At 41.6% G+C, this 18,997-nt stretch overlaps 1 protein-coding gene, 1 long non-coding RNA gene and 1 other non-coding gene across 3 annotated transcripts in view; all 3 read left to right on the forward strand.

Annotated features, from left to right (window-relative positions):
- Window positions 1-5,485: 5,485 nt before the first annotated feature.
- On the forward strand, window positions 5,486-5,648 carry LOC132437433 (U1 spliceosomal RNA). The gene has a single exon (XR_009522022.1). It is a non-coding gene; the product is annotated as a U1 spliceosomal RNA (small nuclear RNA).
- Window positions 5,649-11,526: 5,878 nt separating this feature from the next.
- The window catches only part of MOXD1 (monooxygenase DBH like 1), an 82,571-nt gene continuing 75,100 nt past the window's right edge, over window positions 11,527-18,997 (forward strand). The window contains exon 1 of the mRNA XM_060030528.2: window positions 11,527-12,073. Coding sequence (XP_059886511.2) covers window positions 11,585-12,073 — 489 coding nt within the window. The 5' untranslated portion in view covers window positions 11,527-11,584. The remainder of the gene's footprint in view (window positions 12,074-18,997) is intronic.
- Window positions 16,850-18,011, forward strand: LOC132437267 (uncharacterized). Its single transcript, XR_009521992.1, has 3 exons — window positions 16,850-16,880; window positions 17,337-17,403; window positions 17,682-18,011. It is a non-coding gene; the product is annotated as an uncharacterized lncRNA (long non-coding RNA).

Below are 18,997 nucleotides of genomic sequence, written 5' to 3' on the forward strand. Positions count from 1 at the left end.
AATTTCCAGAATTAATGACTGGTTCAAAACGATTTCCTAGGCCCACAGATTTGTATTTTAACTTTCCTACAAATGAATAGCTATCTCAGAACACTTTCAGGCACTAGATCTTTCCATCAGGTCAGAGGGCAACATGACGCAGCTCATAGAAAGCGAGTGCTTGTGGGGTGATGTCAAAAGCCTCAGGGAGAGTCTGCAAGTCTGAGAGGGGCTTTATTCATCCCAGTCAAACTCAAGGGTCCCAAGCAGTCACCACTCAAGAGACAAGGGAATGCAAGGTCTAATTTCAGTGTGCTCCTTGATCTTCAAGAGTAACTGCCGGTAACTCCACTTAGAGGCTCATCTGCCAGATTTGGTGAAAATTTGCACTTACGGTCAAAGCTGCTGGTTTGGTTAGTCTGCTGGACAACGTTAAACCCAGCCCGTCCTGGGAGGTTGGGTGGGGCCCCTTCGCACCAGCTCATTCCCTTTGCCTTTGATGTGATTTGCCCTGGAGCTCTTCACCTCTGTATTTATGGTTAAGAGCAGACCACTTCTCTTGGAACTGTGTTTTTGGAGTCAGCCAAGGGCAACAGGACTCTTTGCATGCTTTTAATTATAGGCTGTTTTTAATGTTTTCTTCTGCACTCCTATATTTCACTGTTAGTCAGTTTTGCTATACTTTTCTCTCTTTCCCCTCTGCTGCTCTAAAGTCATTTAATTTCAGAAGGAATCCTGCCTTATATTAATGACCAGTGGAGTGAAAACAATAACTTCTGGAATTTTTATTTACAAATGTGAATTAAATGGACAAGAAGGAATCAATTTCAGTTGCTTGAAATAGAATATATTTGTTGGGCAAGGTTGGTGCGATGGAGGAGGTAAACAAAAACTGGGTGGCTTGACTAACTTTCCATAGTTTTCTTCTAGAGAAGTTATTTCTAAGTGAAGAGCAGTTTCGTCTTTAGGCTTATTTATTTATTTTATTTAACATGTACTTAAATAAGACCTCCTAGTGCCAAGCTTTAAGGAATTTATAAGTATGAGCTCATTTAATCCTAACAATCTTATGAGATATCTTTAATTTTATCCACATTTTATAAGGGATAAAAAATGAGGCACAGAGAAGTTAACTAACTTCCTTAAGGTTGCACAGCTGGCAAGTGGCAGGGCTGAGATTTAGCTCCAGGTGGTCCTCTGCTCCAAAGTCTATGCTCTTCTTTTTCTAAAATACTGAAACCATACCTTGTTACCTACAGGTGTGTTCTGCTTGTAGAAATTAAACAAGGAAGGAAGAAAGGAAGGGAGAGAGGGGGAGACAAAAGGTGTGGAGAAGGAGGAAGGACAGAGTGAAAAAGAATCATAAATGACAATGATTAGTCACTTTCATCACTACATCACAAGCTGGGTTTATTTAATTCAGTACCATACATTTAGAGTACATGCCATTTGAAAGTGCTTCCAAGGTAATCTTCTATATGCTGCGAAGCCAAGTGTACCTGTACTTGAAAACACTGAAATAGTGCATTCAAATCTGAATCTGCTTTAAATCAAACGTTTCAATTTTCTAAGTAGACAAGGATTGTAGGGGAATAAAGAGATTATTTCATCATACTTTTCAGAGTATTCAGAAGATTCACAATAACTGGCTAGGGAGAATATGGGTATCAGAAGGAAGATTTCAATTTCTACTGTGTTCCTAAAAATTGTATTTTCAAATGTAGATTCAATAACTGAGTTTTAACTTTTGCATAAATTAATTAGATAGATATTAGAAAGATGTGTGTTTTTTGGGCAAATACAGCTCTCCCACAGCATACAGATATTCTTAAGCATGTGGTTATGAAATATATGACGAAATTGGAGATGTATTTTAATCGCGCGTGTGTGTGTGCGTGTGTGTTGCAGGGGCAGAAGTCTAGAGGGTGATGTCAGGACATAGAGGAAATAAGACTTCAGAAGTGAGCTGAAAGAGTGGGATCCAAAGAGTGATTGTGTGTCAAGCAATCTGAGGAAATATAAGACAGGAGGAGATAAAAATATTTACATTACACAGTTAATGATTCAAAATGTCATACCTAAACATTCATTTGGTTGACTGAATTTGCTTCCTAGTAAATTATTTGATGAGTTGAAACAGCTCTGCTTTGGAGCATCACATAATGAAATGCATTGGCCTTTCACCCTCTCTCTGCTCTAGTCCTGCTCAGAATGGCACATCTCCATTTGTTTCTTTAGAGCCTGGATGCATTATTTCTTTACGGTGGTTTAAACTTTGTGTCTTGGCTCCACTAAGAGTATCTTGATGCAGTTCTCTCTTATATAAATACTCTTGCCCCCAATTTTTGCTTTGTTTTAGTTACTCTCCATGTTCCGATAATTCTTACCACATGGAGCAAAACATTTCAACACTATTTATTCAGAATGGAGGCCCTCATTTTGTTCTTTCTTTTGTTACAGCTCAAAATAAGAAAGTGACAATATTTCAAAAATGGTTTTATATTAAAGAAAAATGTGTGCTGTATCCAGCTCAAAAGAGGAAATCTTGTCAGGTTTTTGACTAACTGTAATTTGATTCTTCTTCTAATGCTCCCTGAGTTACTTAAATCACTAAAATGCAAGCTCCATGAGGGAATGGATTTTTTTTTAAAAATGGGGCTTTTTCAGCAATATCTCCAGCATCTAGAAGTATAGGCACACAATAGGTTCTCAAAAGTATAATGAATAAATGAATAAAATAACATCCTGGAATGCAATCTAAATAAAAAATTCACAAATTTCAAATTAAAAAAATATTTAAAGGGATTAATCCCAACAAACTAAGGACATATTCTTTCATAGGGTTGTGTAACCATGATGATTTCTTAGAAAGGTTTTGTTTCACAATACATGTGAAAACTTTATGTGTGCTTGTTTAGACGTTCTCATGAACACCAGCTGCTCTGATAATTTTTAATCATTGCTAAAAATCCAGAAACTTGTAAATTCTAGTGACTATTGACAAAAGGCTGAGTAAAAAAAACCAAACTTCTCCATTAGAGAATGTATGCTGTGAACATTTCTTTCTATTAAATATTTGAGTAGCATTTCTTAATTTTAAAATGTTCCTTCCGTAAAAATCACAATATTCTTTTTTTTTTTTTTTTTTTTTTTTTTTTGCGATCAGCGGACCTCTCACTGTTGTGGCCTCTCCCGTTACAGAGCACAGGCTCCGGACGCGCAGGCTCAGCGTCCATGGCTCACGGGCCTAGCCGCTCCGCGGCATGTTAGGTTCTTTTTTTTTTTTAAAATCACAATATTCTTAAACTTTCTGATTTTTCTGGTGCTCCCCAACCTAAAATTTCTCCTATAGATGGAAATCTTTCTTCTAACCAAAACTTCATAGAAGACTCTTCACAAGTCTGATGTCATATATCATATATACCTTAAATTTTGTCTTCATCTTTAACTTTCCTTTTCAGGCCGGGTCTTTAAATAAACTCAACTCCTACAATCATCTCTTTGCACCAGCTCATGTTAGCTGGGCAGAGCTGTCTTGCATCATCCAGTTAAGTTTCTGTTTTATGTTGGAACATTCCAAGCTTCGGCTCTCCTGGTTTAGAAGCTCTGTTGTGAAATACCGCCAACTAGCCAAGTCGGGGAAATGGCTCTAATTGATGGAGAGTCACCTTAAAATGGGTGATCCAACAGAGGTGGTGATCATGTGGGCTGAAGCCATGAGACTGAGGCTGGCAGGACTCTGGTATGCCCCTTGTCACCCTTGTCCTTTTTTACACATTTCTCACTCTTCTGACTCACTCAGTGGGATTCGGTCTGTTGCTTTTTCTAATCTCTCTTTTTGCATTCTTGGCCACCAAAGAAACATACAGCATTCACACCACCTTAGACAAACACTTTTCAGGTAATTCCTTCATATAAAAGGTAATTCAGAATTGACAATAAATATGCTTTAAGAAGTGGCTACCGTATAGTTTAACAGTTTGCCTAACTTTGCCCCCCTCAGATAACATGCATTTTATCACATGGTGTTTGCTGTTGTTCACAGTGAATCAAATTAAAATTAATGTTCTTTACTTGGGAGTACTTATTATTTCCTTGGGGGAATATATTGTTACAGGAATATCTGCAAGACTGAATTAAAACATCATTTTTAAATAGGAATGGGGACTTCCCTGGTGGTCCAGTGGTTAAGACTTTGCCTTCCAATGCAGGGGGTGCGGGTTCGATCCCTGGTCCGGGAGTTAAGATCCCACATGCCTCACGGCCAAAAAACCAAAACATAAAACAGAAGCAGTATTGTGACAAATTCAATAAAAACTTTAAAAATGGTCCACATCAAAAAAAAAATCTTAAAAAAAAAATAAAAGAGGAAGAGGAAGGAAAAGTAGAGCAGGAGATGGTCTGTCTGGATGATATTTGGCCTCTTCTCTGTAGGAGGCGGATCAAATTGATCCCACAGGTCAGGTCAAACCCCTTTCCGGGAATATTTAGGCCTCCTAAATATTCTTCACACAAAAAAACCTACCTTACAAAGGTATATTTTAAAAAATATTTTCAAATCAAAACATTGGTTATGCTAGTCAAAAAGATTTTTAACAATATTGGAGATATAGAAATGACACTTTGATTTCTCTGGTTTATATCCCAAATCATGATTTCTTAAAAACTCCCTTAGGTTTTTTTCCCCTGACTTAACAGTCCTGCAGTATAAGTAGCAATCATAAAACATTATTTGTCAGTTCTTCTTTAAAAAGAAAATAAATTTTCTTTTTAAAATTAGATTTTCAAACTATTTTACACCCACTAACTGGTTAATGTTTGTATCATGGTCTAAATTACCTAAAAGCCTTCACTCCCTAATGTCACTAGGGGTCATAGAATTAACCTACAATTTGAAAAACAAAATGTGATCATGGCAATTTTCTCTATAACTTTTTGCTGCTGTGAATTCTAAACACTGATTATATACTTGAGGAAGAGAGATTACTCATTTTTTTTTCTAAGTTATTCCTTACAAGACACCAACTCTCATTTTATATCACATGAAGTTTAAATTTTCAACATGTTTAGTTTTTCTCTCCTAACATCTGAAAAGTGGAGGAAAAAATGGATTGACAATTACCATTCTGCCTAACAAGATTAACTGAGTGACTTTAAGTTGTGTCTGAGTGTACGTGTGGAGAGAGAGGAGAGAGTATAAAAGAGAAATACTATTTTAAAAAGATGGCTTACTTTCTTCAATTTCATTCAAAATTTCACTTCCCCTCTTCACCCTCACCATGAATTTTTAACATTAAATTTTTATATGTTCCATTGCCATTGAACCAATCTTAGTATATAGACACTCCTCAAGGAACTCAGTAACCACATACAGTTTTAGAAACTTGTGTCAAGAAAAGCTCCAAATATTTGCAGCAAATTGATTACCTGTGAGTTTTTGTTTATTTTATTTATATTCAATAAAAATACTACCAGTAGAGTTGTTTGATAAGAGATGTAAAAAAAAATACATACCTGGCAGGGGAGGTACCATGATCTCGAAGGTAGTTTTCCCAGGGGGAGGTTTATCCATTGCCCTTTGGATGTGCTGACCCATGCGATTTCCCCAAGTGTGGGAAACTTGACTGCATAATTCGTAGCATTTGGGGGACTGTGTTTATGGTTTCCACAGAAAAACAAAGAGGTGTAAAGAAGTTTCTAAGACATGTAACAGTTTATGGTTATTAATAAATATTTAATATTATAAGAAATTTCTTCCTTTACAGTTGAGAGAAGATCCTGTTGTCTTTGCTTTTATAGAAGTTGAAAAATGTTTTTCCCCCAGTTTCCTTCAAATAGGGAGAAAAAAAACACTGACTTCATAAAGTTACTCTAAAGATTAAATGTGACAATTCATGTAACATGCCTGCGTCACTTTAATAAACATATTGGTATTATTGTGATGATCGTTATGATTATTATGATTTTACTTCTAAGGCTATCAATACTTGGCTCTCCCCATATCCTCATTTTAACAGTTATTCTTTATTCTTTTGGTGTGTCAAGCTCACTGTTGGCATTAGTTTTACCAAATATTAACTTCCATAAACACATGGGAAGGTGAAGAGTAGAGATGAAGAGGTCGTGAATACAGGGAAATTCTCCTCAAGTGTAGGGCTCCCTAGAAATTACCCTCTGGTCATGCTCCTGTGTTCTCATTAACATTAATGGTTTTACTCCTAAGGCTTTTTTGTAATGGCCTGGGGTTTTGATAGGCTCTTTTTGGGGCAAACTCTGCTGTAAGTGAGGTGATTGACCAGCAGTTATCTAGTCAATTAACAGTGACAGTCAACCTGATTATTTGTTTTATTTGTTTAATTACCTAAAGAAAAAAAAGATGCCTTTTGAAGACCAAATTGTGTTTATGTAAGGCTAAGTCAATTAATCTTTAATTTCTAAGTTAATTAATCTTTAATTTCTTTAACTTCTAATTTGGATATTTAAATGTGGAAATTTCCAAAGAACTGAGACTAGAGCTTAGATTTAAAAATGAAAAGAAATAAAATCTTGCAGCATAGGAAATAAACACACACATTTTTCCTTTTTTATTCAAGAATTGATTAGAGAGCTTCAAAACCTAGTTTAACACTCATTCCCAGACTATGTCTTATATTTGCCAGTTTCCACATGGAAAAATAATTGCTAATTATTCCAGTTTTGCGTTTAAGGGAACCTCTTTTCATTATTTATTATGCTTAGTAATGATTGTAATTACTTTCATTATTTTTTTATTTATTATGTTTTAGGCTGCTTTGGGTCTTATTTGCAGCACGCGGGGTCTTCATTGTGGCATGCAGGATCTTTCGTCGCGGTGGCACCCAGGCTTCTCTTTAGCTGTGGCTTGCGGGCTTCAGGGCGCGTGAGCTCAGTAGTTGTGGCGCGCGGGCTTGGGATCTTAGTTCCCCTACCAGGGATGGAACCCGAGTCCCCTGCATTGGAAGGTGGATTCTTTACCACTGGACCACCAGGGAAGTCCCCCATTATGTTTTTTAATAATTACATTTTTATATTTCTAGTCTTTATGTTTTTTCATTATAGTATAGATTTCTTTAATTTTTTTCCAAAACCTCATATGGAATTTTGGAATCAAGTAGTACTGAATCGTCTCATTCATATTCAGTTTTTGAACTTGATGCTGGTTGCTCATTTCGACTAAGTACGTAGACTTTTCTTGAAATTGATGGTTATAGAAGCATAAGCCCATAGAAGCACAAGCATTTAAAATACCAAATCTACTGTATAACCAGAAGGGTAATATCTAAGGAGAATATTACTGTACTCACAATGACTTCTTTCTCCCAACATGTTCACAGAGGTTAAAATTTGGTAAACCAATACCAGTGGTGGACATGAGACATCCAAAAGAATAACTGTTAAGAGGAGGATGTGGGAAGAGCCAAACATTGTTAATTTTGTCAGGCAACCACCTTTCCTGCTTGTATCTATTAAAAAATTGTAACTTTGAATAACAATTCACTTCTCTCTAGGACTTGCTAGCTTCAGCTGCAAGATGAGAGTATGGACGGCAGGGTCCTTGAGGTTCCTTTCAAGGCAAGTCCTAGGATATTCCTAGGACTAACTCAGCACATTTTATCACCCCTCATTTCTCCTCCCATAATCACTGACAGCTTCAGTTGCTTCACTGCCATAGAAACTAAATTTAGAGAACATGGTTATTTTTCTTCCTCTAAAGATCACTCTGATAAAGAGCACAATTCCGGGGTCTATTGCTCTCATCAACGCCCAAACAACTTTTTAAAAAGGCTTTACAATGCTATAGGCTGAGTGCTGGTATAAATCAATTTCTTCCCTACCACGGTATTGATACACATCATAGTTACTTGTAAACGGAAATTCTAACTAGTGATAAAAAATAAAACAGTATTATTTTTTTCCTCTAAGAAAATTTTATTACTTTTTCTAGTTGAAACAGTTTGATTTCAGAGCGCGGTTTATAGATAATACCGAAGTGCAGGTTTTGCACAGAGAAAGTGGTTTGCTTGTTGTTATCTTCATATGGAGGGATTTTCAAGGGCAACTGGCACATATTTTCAAAGTAACCTCAAGAACTCAGTTAAGCCCATTTCAGTTTTTTAATAATAAAAATAAATGCACTTCTTCGTCCGTGCCACCATCATCATTGGTATCATCCGTTATTAAAATAAGGAGTATAATATTGGACTAATAGCGGATCACGGCATCTGGCTCGTGTGAAAATTAACAGCCCAGCTGAAAGTTTCATGATGATGATCTGGTAGCTTTAAAAATTACTTTTTTTTTTTAGTGGATATGAGGTGAGAGCTAAGGAAAGTATGTAGTCAAAAAAAAAAAAAAAGAAGAAAGAAACCAAAGTTCTATTTTTGGCTTTTCTGCCACTGACTCACAGTATTAACTTGAACCAGTGGCCAACTTTCGTCTACTAACTAAGCCTATCCACACAAGAGGCTTAGTTAACAGATGAAATGAGAAATGCTTCAGCTTCCCTCTTTGAATGCTGGAGAACTGCTGAGATCACTTATATAAATATTTTTCTTTGAGCTCCCTAGAAGACAGGAACTTTATAAATATTTAGTTTTATTGTTGCACCTTAGGTACAAGTAGACCGGAAATTATACTCCCATACTTAAGTAAGAAATAACCTATTTCAGATAATCCTGGTTCATACCAAGGACTTTGCATTGGCTTGTTAGGGTCTCTTGAGCTTTCTTTTTTTCCATCCTCCTCCGCCCTTGCAGTTGACAAACGTGGAAATATAAATAAACCTTCCACAGCAGCGAGGGTTCCAAGGTAAGGAAGCCCAGCATGGATGCAGACACGCTGGCTGATGGCAAGCTGTGTATCAGAATGGGTAAGGATTCAAAATACACATCACATTTAGAATTCCTGATTGAAAAGTGTGAAAAAGTGGTTCATTTTTTAAGAATGAGTAATTTGGTTGAATGTTCTGAACTCAAGAAGCACCTCACTGAATCTCTAGTTTTGTATTTTGTTTCTTTTTTAGATACATGTGTAGAGAAGAAACCTAAAAAATGTGATTGTAACCAGCAGGTTTAGAGTCACTCTGTTTATTTCAAGAGGAGTTTTACAAAAGTAATTCACCTGTTACTTTGCAAACTCTTATTCAACAGGCTCTTCCTTCAAGGTTTTAATGGCACTAGGTTCTGGAATGATGTTCTCGGAATTCATACAAGTGTTATTTTTGGATGGTGGAATTTCAGGTGATTTTTTAAGTTTACTTTCTTATTCATATTTTTTGCATTTCCTGATCTTTTGCTTTAAATAAGGAGCAACTATCATTTTTACAAAAACAATAGTTAAAAAAGTAAATTTGAAACCTCTTGCCACTGATTTCATTCTCTTCTCGGCTCTATACCCTGAGTTTTTAATGGACCTGTGATTTCTTCCTGCTTTCCTTACAGATTTAAGACAAGCAGTTGTACAGTAATTAATTTCCCAGCTGGGAAACTGCGACTTGATGCAACTGAGCGGGGAGATGGTATTGATCTAGGGAACTCGGGCAGCTTATAAAGCACACTTAGATAAAATTGTCTCTTTTGTCTTCATTTACTGGGGTGATTCAAGCCAAGGCAGAATGGGTCTCTTGAGGATGAATTATGCTAATGATGTTCTGTTTGTTAGGGGCGCCATCATGAGGTCTGGACAGAACATTCCATGGGCGTGGGTACCACTGTGGAGGGGTCAATGCAATCTGACGGACACGTGGGAAGAAGGATCAGAAAATACTTCGAAGAATGGAGGGAAGAAAAGGCAAGTGTGGCAGAGTGTGAGCAATCTGAAAAGGCACAGTGATGGGAAACAGCAGGGCTCTCTTTTGAGGATTCTAGAGGCAGCTTTTATGTGTCCGGTTGGAAGTGGGTGAGTGACATGGCAGTGATGGAAGGTAAAGCTAGAACAGTAAACAGGGGTCAGATTCCAGATGTGAATTTGGGATTTATATAACAAACCCCAGGAAGCAGATGTAACCATGTATTCCAGGCTCCTCTATGCTAGGGATAAAAGTGGGGTCACAAAACAGGAAGTTTGCCTTTGATCACTCTGCAGTAATGTAACTCCCCCGAAATGCCTGTGCCTCACATGGTATCAAGACCCACTCTTCTTGGCCTCCATGTCCACCATTTTGTTCCCCTCTCTCCACATTCCCTTTCTCTTCCTGGCCAGAGCAACAGCAGTAGCCATGCCCCTGTGCTTGTATAAATGCAGTTCTAAGGATGCGATTCTTAGTTTGCTGAAGTTGATGTCTGCCCAGGGAGCCCTGTGGCGGCTGGTAGTTCATACTCTCAATGCCTCAGTTCTTTAAAGGCTTCACAGGCTCTTTTATTTCTTGCCTTATCCCAAGGTTTCAACATTGCTCCACTCTGATGGTGGTCTGTTGTCATTGACTAAACCTGTAGACTTCAGTTCCCTCTCTGCTTGGGATGAGTCCCTTCTCAAGCAACTCCCTGAACTCCCTGGTAAACAGATCCGGTGGAAGGTTGCTTTCCAGAATTAGTCAAATATGCCCGAATCTTTGGGAGAGCATAGTTTTGATGCATGGTGGCAACTCTGGAAAAGTTATGGGAAAAGGAATGGCAAGAGAAAATAGGAGCAGGAAAAAACAGGCTGAAACGTGACTCGAAGAGAGAGAATTAATATAAGCAGCTTGTGTGGAGCCTCCAAATCCAAAGTAAATAGTACATATTTGTAGTATTCTTCTTACCCATATTTTTTTATCTGATATCCTCTCTTATTTTTTGTATTATTTGTATTTTATAAGCCACCTTAGAACTCTTTTGAAACATGGCAGAATATAAATAAATGAATAAATAAAGAAGGTAATTTGCAGTTGCCACACGGAGTCATTAGCATTCTGAAGACAGGAGTGATGTGGGCAAAGGTAGAGACAAAAACACTTTTTGATAAACATGACTAGGGCCAGAACTTGAAAGAGCAGGAAACGAGGATATCAAATTAAAATCTAACTCCCAAATGATGCTTCAACCCTGACCTATTTGCTGATGGCAGAGTGGTTTGGCAGAATTTTGTCCCCTCAAGACCAAACCAAATCAAACAAAAACCAGGCAGAAGGAGGCAAGCCTGAAGGTGCTGACTCCTGCCGTCAGGAACCAGATCTCCCCAGACTCAATGAAAGGGTGAGAGAGATGCGCTAGACGAGGTGAACCGTGTTGCCGGCGGGGTAGAGGCATCGCTGTGTACAGTGGTTTCGGAAAATCGACAGCAGCGAATACCGAAATATTAAGCGGTTAACCCTGGACGGGACTTTCTCTTACTTTCCCTCCAGCAAACCCAGCGTTATCCCTTTGATTACTCGGGTCCTCCCCTCCTCGGTTAAGCTAAACTTACCCTCTGTCGGCAATTCCTTATTCTTTCCCCTGGGATCCCCACCCCCTGGTCCCCAAGACGTGCTCACTCTCCCCGCTCCTTTTCCCTCTGCCCCCGACCCCCTTGCCTCGGCTTCCACCTCCTTCTTTCTCCTTCCAGGACGTCCGTCGCTCCGCTCCCCACTGAATCCCACCTCGGGGACCAAAGCAGGGGCGCGGGGTGGCAGATGGATGGGCGGCAAGGGCGGGACGCAGCTGGAATCGGCGGGACCCGGGCCGACGGGCTGGCGGGCCGCCCGGGCCTGGGAGGGAGAGCGGGACGGTCCGGCCCCTCCCGGCGGGCGGGACGGGGGGCGGTGCCCAGCCGCCGGCTCTCGGCCGCCGCTCGGCGTGCGCCCACCGCGTTCCAGGCGGCGGGAACCCAGGTGCCGCCAGGCGGGACGCGCCCGAGGATGTGCCGCTGGCCGCTGCTCCTGCTGTGCGGCCTGCTGCCCGGCGCGGCGGCGGGGGGCTCGGGCCGGCCCTTCCCGCACCGCACCCTCCTCGACTCGGAGGGCAAGTACTGGCTGAGCTGGGGCCCGCGGGGCAGCCGGCTAGCCTTCCGCCTCGAGGTGCGCACCGCCGGCTACGTGGGCTTCGGCTTCTCGCCCACCGGGACCATGGCCGCGGCCGACATCGTCGTGGGCGGCGTGCTCCGCGGGCGGCCCTACCTCCAGGTAAGCGCGTCCCCTCTCGGAGCCGCCCCGCTGCGCCCCGGCCGGTCCCGACCCCGGGCCACCCGGCTTTCCCTCCGTCCGAGACTGGACGCCGTCGCGCCCCGCCGCCCCGCCGCCCCGCCGCCCCTGCCCGGCACCCGTTTGCCTTCGCCGTCCGCTCCTGTAGCCTCCGGCGCCCAGGTTTCACCGCTGAGCACGGTGACCCCAGGCAGCTTTTCGTCTCTGAGCACTTTCCTGTCCCCAGCTCCCCATTTAATACATCCCCCAGGTACACACCTGCCACGCACCCCCCCTTCATCCCTCACAGGAAAGGAGAGGGACCCCGGCTTTGGGGGCCTAACGAGACAGCTCTCAGGGTTGAAGGGACCAGAGAGCCGTAGCATTTGCTGTCTTGCTATCGAGGGTCGGGGATCTCAGAACTTCCCACATCTCGACTATTCTGAAGCCTCCTGGCTCGAGGGCTGGGTCAGCTACCTTACCCGAGAGATGAATGAAAGGTCCCCAAGAATCGCTAGGAGTTTGCTATTCTGAGAGCCGTTTAGGAAGCCGCAAAACCTCCAAAACCTGGAGTCCCCAGGCAAAACCCCCTATTAAGTGGCAAAACTTTTCACTTACTTTAATAGCAAACAAAATCAATTTGACAGCTACAGTTTTGCTTTGAAAGAGCCCGAGTAGAGTCGTTGCCTGTTCACAGATGTTTTTATGAATAGGAAATTTTTTTTTTTAAATTATGAGATGACCAGAATGATTAGGTAGGTAAGTTTTCTGGACATCTTTGTTCGATCTTGACCGACATTTGGACACTTCTCCACGACGACATAACATCGTGGTAAATATAGTGTTGCTTATCAAAGTTCATCCAAAAATGCTGACCATTGCCAAAAGTCTCTTGATGCAGATGAAAACTAGTTGCTCTGGCATTGTGTTAAGGCTTTGATGATGTTAAAATCGGATGTGCATGATGGATTTCAAAGAGCATTTCTCAGTAATTTTATTTCTGACTTCTAAGTTTGATTTCCACAACATTCTGCAATTGATTTTTAACGCTAATTTTGGCATTGGCCTTTTAACTCCGGCTAGAAATTAAAAAAAATGACAGCAATAAAAACTTTAAAACAATTCTGTTGTCTATATTTTCATAAATTAGTCCTTTCCTCCCCAAAATAAGGACAACTCCAAGAAAGTAAAGTTATATGAGGATTACACTCTGTTGAAGTCATTGATGTATAAATTTTCTCCTTCTGGAGCATCTCAGACATTAAATTTGTAAACCAAGAATTTGACCCCAAACACAGGCCTCACTTGCTGAATAACTTAGCTCTCTTCTGATATGAAGTAGACAATACCTTATTTAAACACCTGTTGAGCCACATCTTTTTGTTCGTTTGTCTGTTTGGTTTTTTAGGGTGGGGAGAGTCAAATGCCCCTTAACTATCCTTGCAAGTTTTGTTGAAGGGCGCAAGTCTTACTATAGTGATATCATAAAACAGAGCATGTATACTTTAAAAGATAACTTGATATTGATTTCCCCAGAAGAGTAGCAGTTCTAGAAAGCCCATCCAATTTGATATCAAATGAAAGACTAAGAGTAGAATTCTGTTTCAACCTGCCATAATGGGCACACCACAAACACAGGGTTTGTTAAACTACAGTATTTTCACACTGCTGGTGGTTCTTCATAAAGATCACATAAGAATTAATTAAGTGCTCTTTAGATGGGTTTTGAAACATAGAACTTTTCTGAAAGTGATTATTGAACACATATCACTATGAAATAAGCCTTGGAAACGGATCCTTTCCCAATATATTTAATGAGCACGAAGTAGGACTTTCCCCTCTGTTTTTATTCCTAAGGAGATGAAATCTTTATTTTCGTGTATAAAGGATCACCATTTTCATAGTTGACTGACATCCTTTACTATTCCATGTTTTTAAGCATCCCATTCATTTTAGGACATATAATATACAATAAAAATTATGCTTATCAGTTAAGGAGAAAGAAAATTTATTAAAAACTTCTTTAATAAAATGAAAGACCCCAGACACTAAAAATAAAAAGAAATGTATCAGTTCCAGCTGGATCATCCAGGCTGGGTGATTCCATTTCCCAACTCTTGAAATTGTATCTTCCCCCTAGAAACTATTGATTTGAGATTCTTCATGCAATGGTGTGATAAGGGTATCCTCAGCAACTATACCAAAAAGTAAATAGGGTTGTTAAACATTGTGTATGTGATTCCACTAGTAGACTGAATTTTGTGTAATTTTACTCCCAATAAGAACAAATTTTGGGGCTTCCCTGGTGGCGCAGTGGTTGAGAGTCCGCCTGCCCATGCAGGGGACACGGGTTCGTGCCCCGGTCCGGGAAGATCCCGCATGCTGCAGAGCGGCTGGGCCCGTGAGCCATGGCCGCTGAGCCTGCGCGTCCGGAGCCTGTGCTCCGCAACCGGAGAGGCCACAACAGTGAGAGGCCCACGTACCGCAAAAAAAAAAAAAAAAAGAACAAATTTTGCATGAAACAATACAACAAAAAGCATTGACTTCTGGGGCACAATGTAGGATGGCATCAGAGTGTATGATAACAACCTAAGTTGACATCCTAGTCACCTCCCCTTGTGGCTATTTTCTATATATTTTATTTCATCCTTTCTTATTTAATTAAAAAAAACTTGACCTTTACATATTTTTTATTCTTTTAGTATTATGACTTTTAATAATGATGATTATTAAACTCAGTTTATTATTAAACTGGTGACCTTAAACTCCTCTTTTCAATAGAATGTTAACTCCTGGATAACTATTTAAGAATAAATCCTAACCAGCCAGGCAGAGAATTGTCGTTGAAACAGATGTCATAAACCCAAATTCATGTAGAGGTCAAGCAGCAAATGTAAGAGTGACAAGTCTTGAGTGGAACAGGCAGGATTGTAATGCAGCAGAGTAGAGGGGAGAGAAGAAACCCAAGTTTTTGCATGTGAATTACTGTTATGTAGAAATGCAAATCGAGTACTGCCAGATCTTCCGTTTGTTTTTGTTTTTTTGAGAGAAGAAACTTTTTTAAAAAGTTTATTTATTTAACTTATTTATTCTTGGCTGCGGTCTTCATTGCTGCGCGTGGACTTTCTCTAGTTGCGGTGAGCGGGGGCTGCTCTTCCTTGAGGTACGCAGGCTTCTTATTGTGGTGGCTTTTCTTGTTGCGCAACCCGGGCTCTAGGCGCGCGGGCTTCAGTAGTTGTAGCATGCAGACTCAGTTGTTGTGGCTCACGGGCTCTAGAGCGCAGGCTCAGTAGTTGTGGCGCACGGGCTTAGCTGCTCCGCGGCATGTGGGATCTTCCCGGACCACGGCTTGAACCTGTGTCCCCTGCATTGGCAGGCAGATTCTTAACCCCTGCACCACCAGGGAAGTCCCAAGAGAAGAAAGATTTTTAGTCTGTGTGTGTGTATAAGTAAAACCTTCTGATTGGTAAATAGCAGCCACAATTCAAAGTTGTACAAAGCACCCTGTAGTGCGCACGTACATACACAATTTCAGTTGAGATATATCCCATGGACAGCTTCATCTGGGACCAAGAGGAAAAGAAGCTAAAGTTAATAAAGAATCAACCCAAATTATGAAAATCCAGAAAAGGCAGAGAGGCAGGTCCCATTTCTCTTCAGGCCAGATTTATTCTGTGTCAAGAAACGTCCAGCGGGGACCTTGCCCCTTCTTTTGGTTGTCTGTCATTGTGTAACGAAGCACCCCGTACCACAGTGGCTTATTTTGCTCACAAAGCTGCAATCTGAGCAGGACTTGGTGGTGACAGGTCTTCTTTGCTCCACGTGGTGTCAGCTCCAAGGTGAGTGCTTGAGTCACCTGGAGGCTCTCTCACTGGTTTGTCTGACAGGCAATGGATGCTGGCTGTTGGCTGGACCTCCGCCGGTACTGTGTCGGGAACGTGGCCTCTCCATGTAGCTGCCTGGCTTCCTCCCAGAAGAGTGGCTGGGTCCCAAGAGTGAACATCTGGAGAGGCCCAGGTGGAAACTGGATGGCCCTTTATAATTTAGCCATGGAATGACGGACTGTGTCTTCTGCTGTAGTCACAGCCCCACTGGATTGAAGAGAGAATGTAGATGCCACCTCAACCTCATGCTGGGAGGAGGTCACATGGGAGGGGAAGATATTAGTGTGGCCATCTTCGGAAAGTCCACGCAGCCACACCCATCGTCACCAACTTGCCAGTTCCCTTCCAGCACCGCTTCTGAGTACCTGTCACCATGTAGTCACCCTCTCTTGACACTGCTCGGTTTGGGAGGCAAGTGCTTACTTTTTCACTTCTTTCCTTACCCCCCCCCCCTCACACACACACACACACACACACACACACGCGCGCGTGCGCCCGCACCTGCGTGACTCACAAGAAGTTAGTGAATGGTTAGCCTCCCAGTCCCCATTCCTCCCACCCCTCCCCCCAGAAAAAGAGTTCTAAACCTCCACAAACCCACATTTTTCAGTGGTTGCCCATCACTAATTCAGGGCTGGACCCAATGAGACTGTCTCCGGAGGGCAGCGCGACATTTGCTTGTAGAGTCGTGGAGTGAAAAATCAGATTTTGATTTCCTTGCCTCAAGGCAGTATACTGGCTTGGACATCCTTAAAACCACACCCAGAGATGAGGTATTGTGGAAATTTGCCCTGCCCGTTTTGTAACCCTCCGACCCCGTCTGGAGATATTTCTTCAAATGTTGTATAACCAGGTACCATCAAAATGGTAAAGAAAAGAGAGAAACGCGGTTGTGAAGTAAAGCCCGTCCCAGTGTGCCCTGTTGGGTAAGTTGCTCTGGATCGGGTTACACTTGGGGACAGGTTACCCCTGGGATGCTGCTGAGGTCAGTTTCAAGACAGTGTGTTTCACAGAACAGCCAGGGGTGGGGGTGGGAGGCGGTCTTTCCTCTTGCCTCGGCTTTGGAAAGCCTCACTATTTTGTCTCAATGAATTAACTCAACTCTCACTTCCCTGATGCACTCAGATTCGTGTCCTTTCCTTGTACTTTGCCCCTTTTTGACACAGAGTGATCCCACCCCGACCCAAGCCACTTAGCAACTGTGAGTCCCCATTTGGGGGAAGTAATCCGGGTTGATGAATGCCTAGCTTGTGTGAGTTGGAGAAGAGGGCAGCATTGTCAGATGTGCCTGTTGAATTTGCACAAAAATGGATTCACTCTTCCTTTGGGGGTGTAAATCGCTGGGGAATGGAGGCTGAAACCTATGTCATCATTTGTTACAGCCTTGCTGGTTGGCCGTCGCTAGGACTGAAACTTTTCTGTGATGAGAAGGAAGTCTTCAGCAGCGGGGTAATTGCTGCAGGGCTGCTCCCTGAGGAAATGTTCGGAAATTATGCTGTGATTTGAAATCACAGAAAACAGTGAGCATTCTTTGTGGTTAACGATGTGCTCCTTTTAAGTGCACCGGGGCCAACGGCAACAAAGAAATGTTTGGAAAGCAAATTGAAAAGCTGTAAGGGAAAGACGAAGAGAGTGTGCAACCCTGACACAGCTCAGCTGGGGCTTTGTTAAGAGATATTTATAAATCTTCAAATTATGTCCTCTCCCCCCCCACCATCAATTTCCAGATGATGAAGGGACCTCTCCAAGCTTCATGCTTTGTGCATTAGTAATAAGTACACATGCACCAATGTAAGCTGGAACAGCAACACACCAGGATACTCTTCAGCTGTGTGGTTCTCCCTGGAAGAGCAGATGATTTCATAGCGCCAGCCTGAGGAAAGGGCAGAGTAAGAGCGAAGAGAACAGTGCACCTGAATTGACCATCAAGGTTTAAGACTTCAGGCAACCAACAGCCTATTTCTGGATTCTTGGAAGGAGAGGCAAGAATCCACTTCAAAGAAAGTGAACGGTGGTTTATTAATTCATCATTTGTAATAGAGCCTTATTAAAATAAAGTTGCTGGCAAAAGGAATGAATTCATTATATATCATGTTTCTGGAAATGTTTGATCCATATGTAAAAACAAAAAACAAACAAAAAAAACCTCTGTCTATGGATGCCTCACAATGCTGCTTATTGTAACTTTTTATTTTATTTTATTTTATTTTTTTTTTTTTTGGCAGTACGCGGGCCTCTCCCGTTGCGGAGCACAGGCTCCGGACGCGCAAGCTCAGCGGCCATGGCTCACAGGCCCAGCCGCTCCGCGGCACGTGGAATCTTCCCGGAGCGGGACACGAACCCGTGTCCCCTGCATCGGCAGGCGGACTCTCAACCACTGCGCCACTGGGGAAGCCCTGCTTATTGTAACTTTTAAAAAATAATTAGTACAGAACTTTTTTTTTTTGTGGTAAATATTTTTTGTTTATTGAAGTATAGTTGATTTACAATATTGTGTTAGTTTCAGGTGTAAAGGGATGCAGTTATATATACATTCTTTTTTTATATTCTTTTCCATTATGGTTTATCACAGGATATTGAATATGGTTCCCTGTGCTCTACAGTAGGACCTTGTTGTTTATCCATCCTGTCTATAATGGTTTACACCTGCTGACCCCAGCCTCCCACTCCATCCCTGTAACCCCCCCCACCTTGGCAACCATAAGTCTGTTCTCTGTGTCCATGAGTCTGTTTCTGTTTTGTAGGTAAGTTCATTTGTGTCATATTTTAGATGCCACATAAAAGTGGTATCATATGGTATTTGTCTTTGTCTGACTTACTTTACTTAGTATGATAATCTCTGGGTTCATCCATGTTGCTGCAGATGGCATTATTTCATTCATTTTTAAGGCCGAGTAATATTCCATTGTATCTGTATATATCACATTTTCTTTATCCATTCATCTGTCAATGGATATTTAGGTTGCTTCCATGTCTTGGCTATTGTAAATGGTGCTGCTATGAACACAGGGACGCACGTATCTTTTCAAATTATAGTTTTGTC

The sequence above is a fragment of the Delphinus delphis genome, chromosome 14 (assembly GCF_949987515.2).
Source record: "Delphinus delphis chromosome 14, mDelDel1.2, whole genome shotgun sequence".
Taxonomy (NCBI): Eukaryota; Metazoa; Chordata; class Mammalia; order Artiodactyla; family Delphinidae; genus Delphinus; species Delphinus delphis.